We start from the raw sequence: 12,149 nt of genomic DNA on the forward strand, positions 1-12,149 counted from the left end.
GCTACGCAAGGAGAAGCTGGAACGTCGCGACGCAGCAGATGACATCCCCGACGCATGGGAGCCAACTGTCAGCCCTGCCAAGGAGATCCCCTTCGCAAAAACAATCTCGACCAAGGAGATCGAGAAAGCTGTCCTACACACCGGAAACACAACCCCCGGTTCAGACGGTATCACGACCAAGATGCTGCGAGCAGCCTGGCCGCACATTGCCCGACCACTCACGACACTGTACAATGCCTGCCTACAACTCGGTCATCACCCCAGCGTCTTCAAGACTGCCGAAGTCGTCATCATCCCGAAGCCCAACAAGCGAAACCTCAGCGATGTGTCCACATGGCGTCCCATATCACTCCTGTCCTGCCTCAGTAAAGGATTAGAGCGGGTCATCGCAAGAAGAATGGCTTACGCTGCTATCAAATACGGTATCCTCCATCCCAACCAGGCTGGAGCGCTGCCGAAGCGGTCTGCCGTAGACATTGTGGTGTCCCTCATCTACGACATAGAGAAAGCACTTGCAGCTGGCAAGGTGGCAACTCTCGTCACAGAAGATGTCATGGGAGCTTTCGACGCAATCCTCCGCAACCGCATGATCCTTCGCCTACGGCAGCAGGGGTGGCCGGGTTTCTTGGTCCGATGGATAGCCAGCTTCTTGCTAGACAGACTAGCCAGTGTGCGCTTCCAAGACACAACCACACCGAGCGCGAGACTGCGATGTGGCCTCCCACAAGGCTCGCCCATCTCGCCAATACTTTATATCTTGATCACAGCGGCAATCTATTTCCTCTCCGGCGCGGCCCAGAGATACGGATACGCTGACGACACGGCGATGCTCTTTATAGGAGACTCGCTGGAGGACACAGCAAGGCAAGCAAACGAAGCAATCGCGGCCATGGAGTCGTGGGGAAGAGGCGAGGCAATCCACTTTGACCCGAACAAGACAGAAATCATGCACTTCTCCAGACGCACGGCAGACCACAGCCAATCTCCCGTCATTTACCACGGCGACAAGGAGATACGGGCATCGACATCCATGCGGTGGCTCGGCATCTGGCTCGACAAGAAACTCACCTTTAACCACCATATCAATGAGTGGACACAAAAGGCCCGTAAGGTAATCAATCACCTCCGGGTCATGAATAATACCGTGCGAGGCATGGCAGCAACAGCGGCCCGTCGAGCAGTGTGGGCTGTGGCTATGCCAATCCTATTCCATGGACTAGATGCCTGGCTACCTGGCTTGGACACAGGCAACTCACGCCTAAAAAGAAACCACATCTCAAAGACGAACCTGGCCAAGATTCAACGCGTGCTTAATCTCGCGTGTAGAATGGTTCTACCCATGTGGAAGACAACACCATTAGAGTTTCTTTGGAAGGAAGCGGGCATCCCGCCAGCGAGCGTCCTACTTCGACACATCCAAGAACGGGTGGCGGTCCGATACGCGACACTAGATAAAGCACATCCGATCAGCAAAAGGTTGCGACAATCACAAAGAGAAATCGAACTCAATGAGAAACCACTCATCGCGGAACGAATGGCCCTCCGGCACTCGAGGCTCCTTCGGACTGCATATCGCACCGCCAAAATCGAAAGACCGAGACTCATCCCGCAGAGGTTTTCCGGCAATATACAAGTAGAAGGGGCCACAGAGAGGCAGACCAAAGAGAACGCTGTAGCAGAGTTCGAACATTGGCTTGCCAGCCGACCCGCAGGCTACGTAGTCTTCAGCGACGGCTCCAAAACGAATGCTGATACGGCAGGATGCGGCTTCGCCGTTTTCCATCATAGACAACTTCTGGACTGGGGTTCCGGACAGCTAGGACGACGAGAAGTATTCGACGCCGAGATACACGGCGCGCTCGCAGGACTCAAAGCGGCTATGCAGCGGAACAGCCTCTGTGAGCCGATCACAGTCTGCATGGACAACACGTCCGTGATCGACTGCATTGGAACAACAGCGGCAGACTCTTCGCAGGCCTGTTTCCGAGAATTCCAAAGGATTGGGGACAAGCACCCGTATCTAATCTCAGTCAAATGGTCCCCTGGCGCGGCTTCGCCGTTTTCCATCATAGACAACTTCTGGACTGGGGTTCCGGACAGCTAGGACGACGAGAAGTATTCGACGCCGAGATACACGGCGCGCTCGCAGGACTCAAAGCGGCTATGCAGCGGAACAGCCTCTGTGAGCCGATCACAGTCTGCATGGACAACACGTCCGTGATCGACTGCATTGGAACAACAGCGGCAGACTCTTCGCAGGCCTGTTTCCGAGAATTCCAAAGGATTGGGGACAAGCACCCGTATCTAATCTCAGTCAAATGGTCCCCTGGCCACACTGGCATCTTCGGTAATGAGCTGGCCGACCAACTCGCGAAGCATGGTGCCACGCTCCCCACGAACGAGCATCTGCCATCTGTCTCGTACAGGAAAAGACAGATGAAGATGCAAATAAAGATCGATCACCGAGCCTGGTGGGCGTCGATTGAGAGAACAGAGTATCTGAAGCTCGGCCTGGGAGCCGAGCTGAAGCAACTCCCGGAACTCAGCCTTCCCCGCCGCCTGCTCGGCTATCTCTTGACAACACGATCACAACACGGCGACTTTGCGGAATACCACGAGAGATTCCATCCTGGACAGGCGACGCTGGAGTGCCCTTGCGGGCGCCAGAAATCGCCCACCCATCTTTTCTACTGCAGAAAGATCCCTGGCCATCTCCGGGTTCGGCTGGACCCCGATCCAGAGACGGCAATAGGGAAATTTCTCGGTAGATCCTACAAGGTGTACGTACGCATCGCTGACTTCTACTATTCGAAGATCAACAAGCGCACATAGCACCACGTAGGGTACAAGCCTGGCGCGCTCTGTACAGTATTCAGCCCGAGTAGTTGACGCTACTCGTTAAACATTTCCTCCATTTCCTTTGTTTTGGGCGATATACGCCACCGACAGCAGGGCTCCCGCTGGTCCCCGTAGAAAGACCAGGAGACAGAAGTTGTTGGCGTAATGCGCACGCGGTGACCGCCGCGGGCGCATAACGCTAGCATCATCGTGATCCCGCTGACGGGTATCGATTCAGACAGATACATGCCATTGGGCGCGACACTGCTACAGTTGGAGGATGATGGCAGGGAGAGTATTCCAGGGGCAACCAGTGAGAACATGGGCGCGCGCCGCCCTGTGGGGGCCTACTAAGCGGGTACGCCTGCACGTTTATCCGTAGAAGGCTCGATAGCACGTCTAAAAGCCTACTCTAGGGCGCCAACAGACGTAAATAATCAAATCAAATCAAAAATCAAAAGCGCCAATCATCCTTTCGATAAAATTTGATGACAATAGTTGTGGCGTTGATAAGTACACTTAGGCGGATTGCATGTATACCCATCCCAAAACTATCCTGTTGTTGGCATCCAGGTCATTGCACTTACCATTTAAAAGAAGCGGAGCGAGCAAAACTGAAAAGAGCATGAACAATCGCATAAAGTACCCAATTTTTGTCTCGGCTTTCGCTTTAACACCCTTGCAGGCTTTACCCCGCAGGTCAGAGCGAAGTGGAGCTCCCCCTTTCAATACACCTTCGAGATCAGATGGCATTGGCCATAGGCACGAATCACCGAAGAGGTGCATGGCCCACAAATTGTCCCGTACCCCGCTCGGGCGAGTCGTAACGACCCAGCTTTGAGCCTGATAGAACTTTTGCAGATGTTCTAGAATCATTGGCCGCAGCTTCTCGATATTCGCCCCCACTTTCCTACTTGCATGTTCTGTAGCATGCATGGAAGGCTGCAATGTAACGCTGCGGAGACAACCTTGACGACACTGCACTAAGGCGAATGTTGTCTAGGTACTGGTACAGTACATGTATTCACGCTAAGTCATACACAAGGCTTGCATTAACATGACCGATACACTCTCACGCGTCAGAGGAGAACTGCCCAGATTGGCGTCCTCTTTTGCGGGCTCGTGATCCAATCGCGATAAGACGATTGGCCCCTGTCGGCCCCCGGAAGTCACGTCCGATGGAGGTAAGAAGAAGAAAACTGATCTGCGTGTCTTGTGCCGAATGCAGCAGGTCGTGCAAGGTAATCGATGAGCGTTGCGCTTGCCATTAGGGGGAATCGACGGTTCACTTCAACCACTTTTGAAAACATGGACATCAGTATTTACGCGAACGCTCTTGGAGAGCAGCAAATTCTCCGGGGCCTAGGCATACCAAACGCCCGATGAGGAGGTGATGATGGTGACACAAGACTTTGGGATGAACAGATTCTCGAGCGGGGAGTCCGATCTCTACGCCACCACTGGCAGCCTCAGCCTATCGCCACAACCAATTTTCTCTCTCTCTTTTTCTTTTTTCTTTTGATGTGCGATGCACAACAAAGTCTATTCTAGGAGTAAGTGACTCCACAACTTTATGTGGGAAAACAATCTAGTCTAGCGGCCCACATAACCTTACCTGAGGCTTTTTATTCTAAATTAGTGTGCGCAGAAACTGAACTAGCAGGATACAGTGCTGGTACAGTCCTACGGTCCGATGTTTCGAGAATTATTCTGTCTTGTCTCTCTCCCTTCTGGCTCGTCTATTTGCGGGAAAGCTGTTTCTGTCACTACTGGCAGCACGACCATGCGCCACTCCCGCTATATCCAACTTGCCAATTCTAGCGTGTAACTTTAGACCTTTGGTGCGAGTCTCACCACTTGCAGCGGACAAGATATTTACAGTAGCGATCTACCGTACCCATCATGCCCTGCACTCCTCGGCGCCAGTCAGTGCCGGTACGTCTCCTCGTCATTTTAAACTTGGTAGTGAGATGAACTTTACAATCCCAGGCCCGCTCAGCAGGCAGCTGTCCGATGCCACAGGCTATTCTCAGCAGCATGATGATCCTTATCACACCTGCATTTGACCTAATGAGTTTCGAAAACTCCGAGAGAAACCTGTGAGCAGGACAGTGCCTATAATGCCGATAGTTTGTCTGCGCAGGAGAACATGAATGTTGCATCATAGAGGATCTTACCGGGGACCGGTCGGTCCTGGCAATCACCCACTTTGAGCTCAATCTCAGGCGCTCATTCGAGACACGCGTCACTGAAGAGGTCAGATAACCCCTCCTCGGCTTGCTGGGCACAAGAGAGTAAATCAGGGTGGTAACTGATGTTTTGCAGTTTCTCTGTCATAGAAGTGTTATTATACACGTAGCCAATATGTGTTTCACGCCGATTGTCGCATATCAAGAAGAAGTCGGCACGGTCAACCACATATATGTCAAACTTAGAATCTCTTTCGTAAAAGAGAACCACAAAGAATCGATGACAAGCTACTGCCTGCATGCTTTCAGACGAATGATCAGCGGTGCCTTGGGAAAGTACCGCGAGGACATGATGTACAACATTCGTCGCGCGAAGCCAGACTGCGGAACCTATCTAGCGCACCTCTGCTTCGTTCGATTCTTCCTGCATGTATTTGAATTGTCACGATTCGTTGCGTGGGGCAGAGTTCCGACGTGGCAGAATCGCAGCCGATGCCACGGGGATGTGTCCGCCGGACAAGGCACTGTGTCATCCACAGAAAAATTTCCGTTGCATTTTGCAGTCCAACTCGGCAGCACGTCCTTCGGCTGATGAATTAAGCGTGGTCCTCTTCCTGTCGGATAACGTTGCCTCTGTTGGCTCGACCGCAAGCGTTCTGCCGGGGTGGCAAAATCGTTGTAACACTGCTGCCTGGCAGGCAGCAGCATTTGCAGGGGTATCTAGCGCGGGATCGTCAAGCTTTTCAACAACAGCAGAATCAATGGTTGCTAGTTAGGTACCAGTACCTACTGTGCTTCCGCCCTTGACCAGTGGGCGTGTGCTTACTGCTAGAACCACATTCTCTGCGTTCATTCGTCTCTTTTCGGAACGTTGATGCCTTCGTCAAGTTCCGCTCATCCATCATCATACAAGGCGTAATATCAAAAGCCGCTCTAACCGGAGTATGTCGAACAAAAGAGAATACATACTGGACGTATAATAAACCCGAACCAAAAAAAAGAAGAAAACAAGAAGAGAAGAGATGTGAAGTGAAGGAGCCACTAGAACAGGTTTCATGAGAGGAAAAGTGTTTGGCAGATGATTGTCAAGAATGAAAAAGGAAAGAAGATTGCAGGAAGAAACACGACAACCAACCAATCAAGCAAGCAACGGCACCAAGGGTCGAAACCTGCGCCACACGCCCCCGCAAGGCTGATCCATAATTCAAGACAGCGCGTTGCCATACATTGTAGTGGGGGCTCGATAACGGCCAACGCTGGATCGCAGGGCCTGGTGGTGGTGTGGGTGCTGCAGGCTATTTTATTTCGTTTCATTTTATTTTTGTAAATGTGACAATGTATTAATACGCAGCTGCAATGCCAAGTCGAGACGTTACCAGCAGATATATGGCCAAGCTCTAACCAGTTGGCTGCCTCGGCGGCAGGAAGAGCGCTCCCCGCCCTCCCTTTCTAAGGAGATCCCTGATGTGCAAAGTGAAATACTAATACATACAGTTCATGAATATTATTATAATACCAAGTCATTAGACAGAGTCTGTGATCTTGTAGGGTGGGTATTGTCTCGAGTTAAACCCAAAGGAGACTTGGCCGCAGCGAGGGCCACCCGTCGCGGTCGTGTGTAAACCCAAAAAAGGCACAAACTCGTTGCCATCTCCGCATGACTTTTTAAGCACTTTCCATCCTCGCGCCTCCAGGATTGGTCATTGCTCAGCTCACATCGCGCGACTTGTTGGAAGCCATCCCAATCGCAGTTATGGCTTCAGAAACCTCCACAAAGCGGCCGGCCAGCGACATGGTGACCGGCTCCTCCTCGCTGGTCCCCGACGACGCAACCGCCCTTGGGCCAAGTGCCGCCTCATCATCGCCATCGCAGCCGCCTCAAGAAGACTGGCGCGCCTGGATGCAGGTTCTCGGCGCCTTTTGCATCAACCTGAATACCTGGTAATTTCCTCCCTGCCCGTCGACCCCCAGCTTTCGCCCTCACGAGCTCAACTCCATTCAAACAGGGGCATGATGAACTCGTACGGCGTGTTCCAGACATACTATCAGCTCCATCTCCTCCACGGCCACTCCGCCTCTAACATCGCGTGGATCGGCTCCACGCAGGCCTTTCTCCTCTTCGTCGTGTCCGTGGCTGTCGGCGCGCTTTTTGATGCCGGCTTTGCGCACACGCTGCTCTGGGGCGGCGGCATAATGGTCGTCGCTGGCGTGATGCTACTCAGTGTTGCCTCACTCTACTGGCACGTCTTTCTCTCCCAAGCCATCATGGTCGGGCTGGGCTTTGGCCTCCTTTACCTGGTCGCCCCCGCCATCGTTTCCCAGTACTTTGGGCGCAGAACCGCCCTAGCCATGGGCGCGTCGTCGGCTGGTAGTGCAATTGGTAAGTTCTGCTTGCGAGAAGCAAAAGCCCAGTCAATTCTACACCACGCCTTTTGGATTTGTGTTGTTGGGGGAGATACTGCTTTGAATGTATTTTCGGAATCGAGAAAACTAACCTGACTCGTAGGCGGCGCCGTCTTTCCCATCGCTTTCTCCCGCCTGGTTGAACGGCTCGACTTTGGCTGGGCCTGCCGCATCCTCGGCTTCATTCTCCTCGTTACCTCCGCCATCCCCGGGCTCCTCATGCGCTCCAAGGAACCCCCACAGCGCGACCGCAAGCTCTTCGACGCCACCGCTCTGCGCGACGTCCCCTACCTGCTCCTCAACGCTGGCCTCACCTTCGGCTTCATGGGCCTCTACATCGTCTTCTATTACATTGAGCTGCTCGCCCGAGATCGCGCCCACGTGTCCGACTCCCTGGCCCGCTACCTGCTCGTCATCATCAACCTCAGCTCGCTCCCGGGCCGCATCATCCCGGGCTACTACGCCGACAAGGTCGGGTCCATCAACGTGCAGACCGCCGTCGCCCTACTCTCCGCCATGTTGACAATTTTCCTGTGTGCTATCCGCTCCGCCGCCGGCCTCGTCGTGTTTTGCGCCATCTACGGCTTCTTCTCGGGTGCCTTCATGGGCCTTCCCGCCGCGGGCATCGTTCGCCTCTCCGATGACAAGAGCAAGATCGGCATCCGCATAGGCATGACCCTCGGCACAGTCGGGTTCGGCGTGCTGATCAGCAACCCGATCGCGGGTGCCATCGTCTACCCTGGCAAAGACTGGGTGGGACTGATTTCGTGGTGCGGCGCGCTCCTTTTTGCGTCCGGCTTTTGCTTGGTGGCGAGTCGCGTTTCCAAGGTTGGCTGGGGGCTGAAGACGGTGATTTGACGACATTTGCAACGCTTATATAGCTAGTTCTGCATTTTTAACATCGCTCTAGTCGCTTCATTTACTACTAAAGGCGTCGTCCACCTGGGACATCAATTAACCCTATCACTTCATGCCGAAATATCATTTCTACAATTTCTACGTCAGGCCATTGATCTAGTCGAGGTTTCTTCGGGAGGTAAACATCATAGCCAGCAGAAGTATTTATGCTACTGAAGCCTTCTATGTCTCAATTTGTACAGCCACCGGAAGCAAAGTTTTCTAAATGACAAACTTATCCACGAATTTCATTTACCTTGAGTACGTTTCCACACAATCAAAAGTTCTCCTTATTGGTGCATCCAGTTACGTGGGCGGCATAGGTCTAGACTGCTGTATCAAGAGTATTAACCCTAGTATCAAAAGTTTAACATTTGATTTGCTTGCTCGAAACGCTCCAAATCATGTCAATGAACTAGTCGCTTAAGTAAAAGGAAAAGAGAGAAGCATATATAGACATGAAAATTTGAAAAGAAAAAGGTTCCCAGACTGACGAGTCATCAGAAGAGATAACGCCGACAACGGAAAACAACCAAAACGCCGTTAGTTAATGCCAAGATGTCCGTCTGCCTTTGCCCAAGCCCTCCAAGGTATCGTGGTAGAAACATATGTGTATCTTGTGCGCTGCTCTTCATTATATTCATTAGCCAAAGAATTTTTGATTTTGTCGGAGGTATTTTGGTTATTAACACGTCAACTCAGTCAGTCCATACTGCGACTCCATGACATTGAGTCGATTTGGACACTTGAATAAGGCTCGGGGGTCGAGGCATGCCTCATGGTACTCCCAAAAAAAAACTCCTTCTCAAGGCCATTCGTAGGAGCCCGCACTTTTACCCAATTCGGGCCCTTTCCTGCCGACCAGAGATATCATAGGGAAAGTCAAATGTCAATCAATGATATCTGACGCCACTATGGTCCCAACTAGATATCTCAGTTGCGTTCCTCCGTCTTCGGCCGCATTGCCCGAGCCTCTAGCTGGCGCTTGCGTTCAAGCTTAGCGTAGTGAAGACCGCAGGCATTGCACAACGTGTGAGCGCCATCGGGACCTCGCCGCCATTCGGGAGTATCGGTTCTGTTGCAACTGTGACAACGCCCAGGTGGCCCGGCGCGCTGCTGAAAAGATCAGTAATGTGATCCATCCATGCGTCGTGACCAATCAACTCACACCACAGCGCTTCTTGGCCTCATTAAAAGAATAGTGTGGCTTCATGCCGTCACCGTAGGGACTCTTGTACTTGGCACCTTCTCGGGCACTCTTGGTATATTGAACAATGTCGCGAACCTGTTCCAGAGAGCGCTTGATATAGTCGACGTTGGCCAGCATCTCGTTTACTTCGCGTTGGTTGGGGAGGCGGTCGATCGAGCCGTGAGCAGCCTGGTGCTCTTGAGCTGCTCGGATATAAGCCTCGGCAAAGGTGAAGACTGTGCGGGAGCTGGATGCGATCTGCGTAAGAGGGTTAGTGACGATGAGCTTAGAGGATACTAGTCGGCAGCAGCAGCAGCAGCAATAAAAATGAGGCAAACATACTCGGCTAAAAGATTCGTGATATGGCCAGTTCTCATAGTGTCTTGGGGCGGCTTCATATCTGCTGCGTGCGTATGAAGCAGGCTCGCCGTGTGTTTGCGGACGAGGAGCGTTGTAGAGCTCGTGACGTGGGAAGATTGGATACCCGGGCAGCGGCATCTGGCCGTGGGGCATGGGACCAGGTTGGTAAGGATGTGAGGTGAGAGCAAGCGGTTGCGGGCAGCCGCCCGAGATGGAGCGGTGATCATGGTGAGAAGGACTACCAGACGGCGTCGGCCTGCGATCCGTCACGGCCGGCAGGCCCGGGCGGCCGCTGAAAGGAGGTCTGGAGGAGTCGGAAAATGCGGGAATGGCATCCTGCCGCGGAGGGGATGAGGCTGGGTGAAGGGGCTTGGGCCAATCGTTGTACTGGCGTGAAGGGGGAGCGAAGGGCGATGGCAGGCTACCCGAGCCGGGCTGTGGCGGCAAGCTGCCGTGAGCAGGCGTACGAGGATGAGGTCTGCGGCCGCTACCCGACATGACTTCGGATATGGAAGGCAGTGATTGACGAGCAGGCGCTTCGAGAGGGCTGCTGTTATCTTCGAGTGCGCAACGGGGCGACTCGGAGGAAATCATGGCGGGCGTCGGCCAGTTTGCGGACGACGACCGGGGAGGGTAAGCTGAAGCGGTAAAAGACGGTGGGTGGTAGTGAGAGCTTGGGGTGAGCATAGAGGTAGCTGCCATAGTCGTCTGGTGAGGAGCTACTGCTGCTTGTACGATTGTAGCAGGTTGCGGGCTGATGGCGTCGTTGTGAGGATGTTGGTGAGGATGAGGTTGTTGATCAAGAGGTGAAGGGTTGTTATTGGTAGTCGTATGTGTGTAGGTGTAGATCGAGGTTGGAGGAGATCAAGATGAAGCGGACAACGCTGTTTGGGGCAGGCTTGCTAAGATATGTTATGCAAAGACGACAGGTCAGACGAGGAGGAAGAGAGGGGTGTAAGGGTACTAATAAAGGCTGGATCCGCTACCAAGATGGGCTGACAGGTGAGGTAGGTGTGTGTGATGTGAACTAAGTGACGTGTGGATGGCTCCCGCTGGGTTTTGGCTTTGTCTTGGGTCTGCTAGGCATGCAGTTGGCAGGCAAGCGCTGGAGTCGCCCGCTTACTTAGTCAGTACTCCGTACAGACGCGCGTGGCAATGCCGATGGTCGGAAAAGCCAGCTCACCGCATCTGTCGCTAGAGGTGAGAGGGGAGAAGAAAGAGAGTAGATGTGTGGATGGATGGGCCAAGTGGAGGGAGGGAGGGTGCCGGTGCAACAAGAGCGAGAGGATCTGGCGTGTCCTTAGGTCGTCGATACATCTGACTTGGCAGCCGGACTTGATGGGAGGGAAGGGAAGGAGGATGCCCGCCCAAGAACGAGAAATCGGGGAACACGACACGAGAGTATTGATGGAGATTGGGATTGACGGAGGGGGGATGGCTGTGGTGTGTGCGTGGCTGTAAGTGAGTGAGCGAGTGAGTGTAGCGTGTGAGGACTTCGGCGGCCAACGCAACGCGCCACGCAAGGAAGGAGAGCGAAAAAGTTGATGCATGGGAGGGGTGGCTGATGAGAAATGTGGGCTGGCAAGGGAAAATAGATGGAGTATTCGAAAAAATGTTAATAAAACAATAATAGTTAAAAAGAGAAAGGTAGCGATGTAATTAGCCAAAAATCTAACTAAAGGATGGGGCATAGTTTAAGATGAATCGCGCGGCAGGCAGGCTAGCAGCTAGTAATAGTTGTTCAAAGGTACCTTCATCACGAAGGGGGTAGAGACAGAATAGTCAGGTGTTTCTGGCTCCTTTTTGGTGGTCTCCGACGCGATCGAACCCAGAGATTGGTCGGGCGCTGGCGACAGAGCGACCATGGACGTAGGATCAGCAGCAGCAGTCACCTCGGTGACGATGCTCCACGAAGTAGGCTACGACTCGGAGATGTAGATCGACGAATGATCAAGGGTCTGTGTAGTTCTCTTCGGCGTCGACACTGTCGTGGAACTTGGTGCTAGTGATTTGCTCTTACTGGCCAGAGCCGAGCTTGAGGAGGGTATGCGAGGCTGGCTTGTCTCCGGATCTTCAGTGGTTCTGGACATGCCTATTATCGGTGATCTGTTCATGTTGGCTGGCGTTGCAGGTGAGGAATTAGAGGTAGTTGTTGGCTCCTCTCCGCTCTTTTCCGATGCGGTCGCATCTGGAGATTGGTCGGCCGTTGGTTCCATAGCGACCGATGACACAGGTTCAACAGTCACTCGGGTGTCGACGCCCAATACAGTAGG

General features: G+C 53.1%; 3 protein-coding genes across 3 annotated transcripts in view; 2 read left to right on the forward strand and 1 right to left on the reverse strand.

The window, feature by feature from the left end:
* The window catches only part of ISF_09901 (reverse transcriptase), a gene marked incomplete at both ends in the record, with an annotated part of 4,810 nt that extends 1,978 nt beyond the window's left edge, over window positions 1–2,832 (forward strand). The window contains 2 exons of the mRNA XM_018853665.1: window positions 11–1,898; window positions 1,976–2,832. Of these exons, the coding sequence (XP_018699311.1) occupies window positions 11–1,898; window positions 1,976–2,832 (2,745 nt within the window). The remainder of the gene's footprint in view (window positions 1–10; window positions 1,899–1,975) is intronic.
* Window positions 2,833–6,780: 3,948 nt separating this feature from the next.
* ISF_09902 (Major facilitator superfamily domain, general substrate transporter) lies at window positions 6,781–8,288 on the forward strand (the record flags this gene model as incomplete). Its single annotated transcript, XM_018853501.1, has 3 exons — window positions 6,781–6,968; window positions 7,034–7,407; window positions 7,534–8,288. The coding sequence occupies 3 exons, from the start codon at window positions 6,781–6,783 to the stop codon at window positions 8,286–8,288; spliced, it is 1,317 nt and encodes a 438-aa protein (XP_018699312.1).
* A 972-nt stretch (window positions 8,289–9,260) lies between these two features.
* ISF_09903 (sexual development transcription factor NsdD) lies at window positions 9,261–10,470 on the reverse strand (the record flags this gene model as incomplete). Its single annotated transcript, XM_018853502.1, has 3 exons — window positions 9,261–9,440; window positions 9,496–9,774; window positions 9,859–10,470. 3 exons carry the CDS (start codon window positions 10,468–10,470, stop codon window positions 9,261–9,263), a joined length of 1,071 nt encoding a protein of 356 aa, XP_018699313.1.
* Between the last annotated feature and the right edge of the window lie 1,679 nt (window positions 10,471–12,149).

Source organism: Cordyceps fumosorosea, assembly GCF_001636725.1.
Source record: "Cordyceps fumosorosea ARSEF 2679 chromosome Unknown scaffold_95, whole genome shotgun sequence".
NCBI classification, from domain to species: domain Eukaryota; kingdom Fungi; phylum Ascomycota; class Sordariomycetes; order Hypocreales; family Cordycipitaceae; genus Cordyceps; species Cordyceps fumosorosea.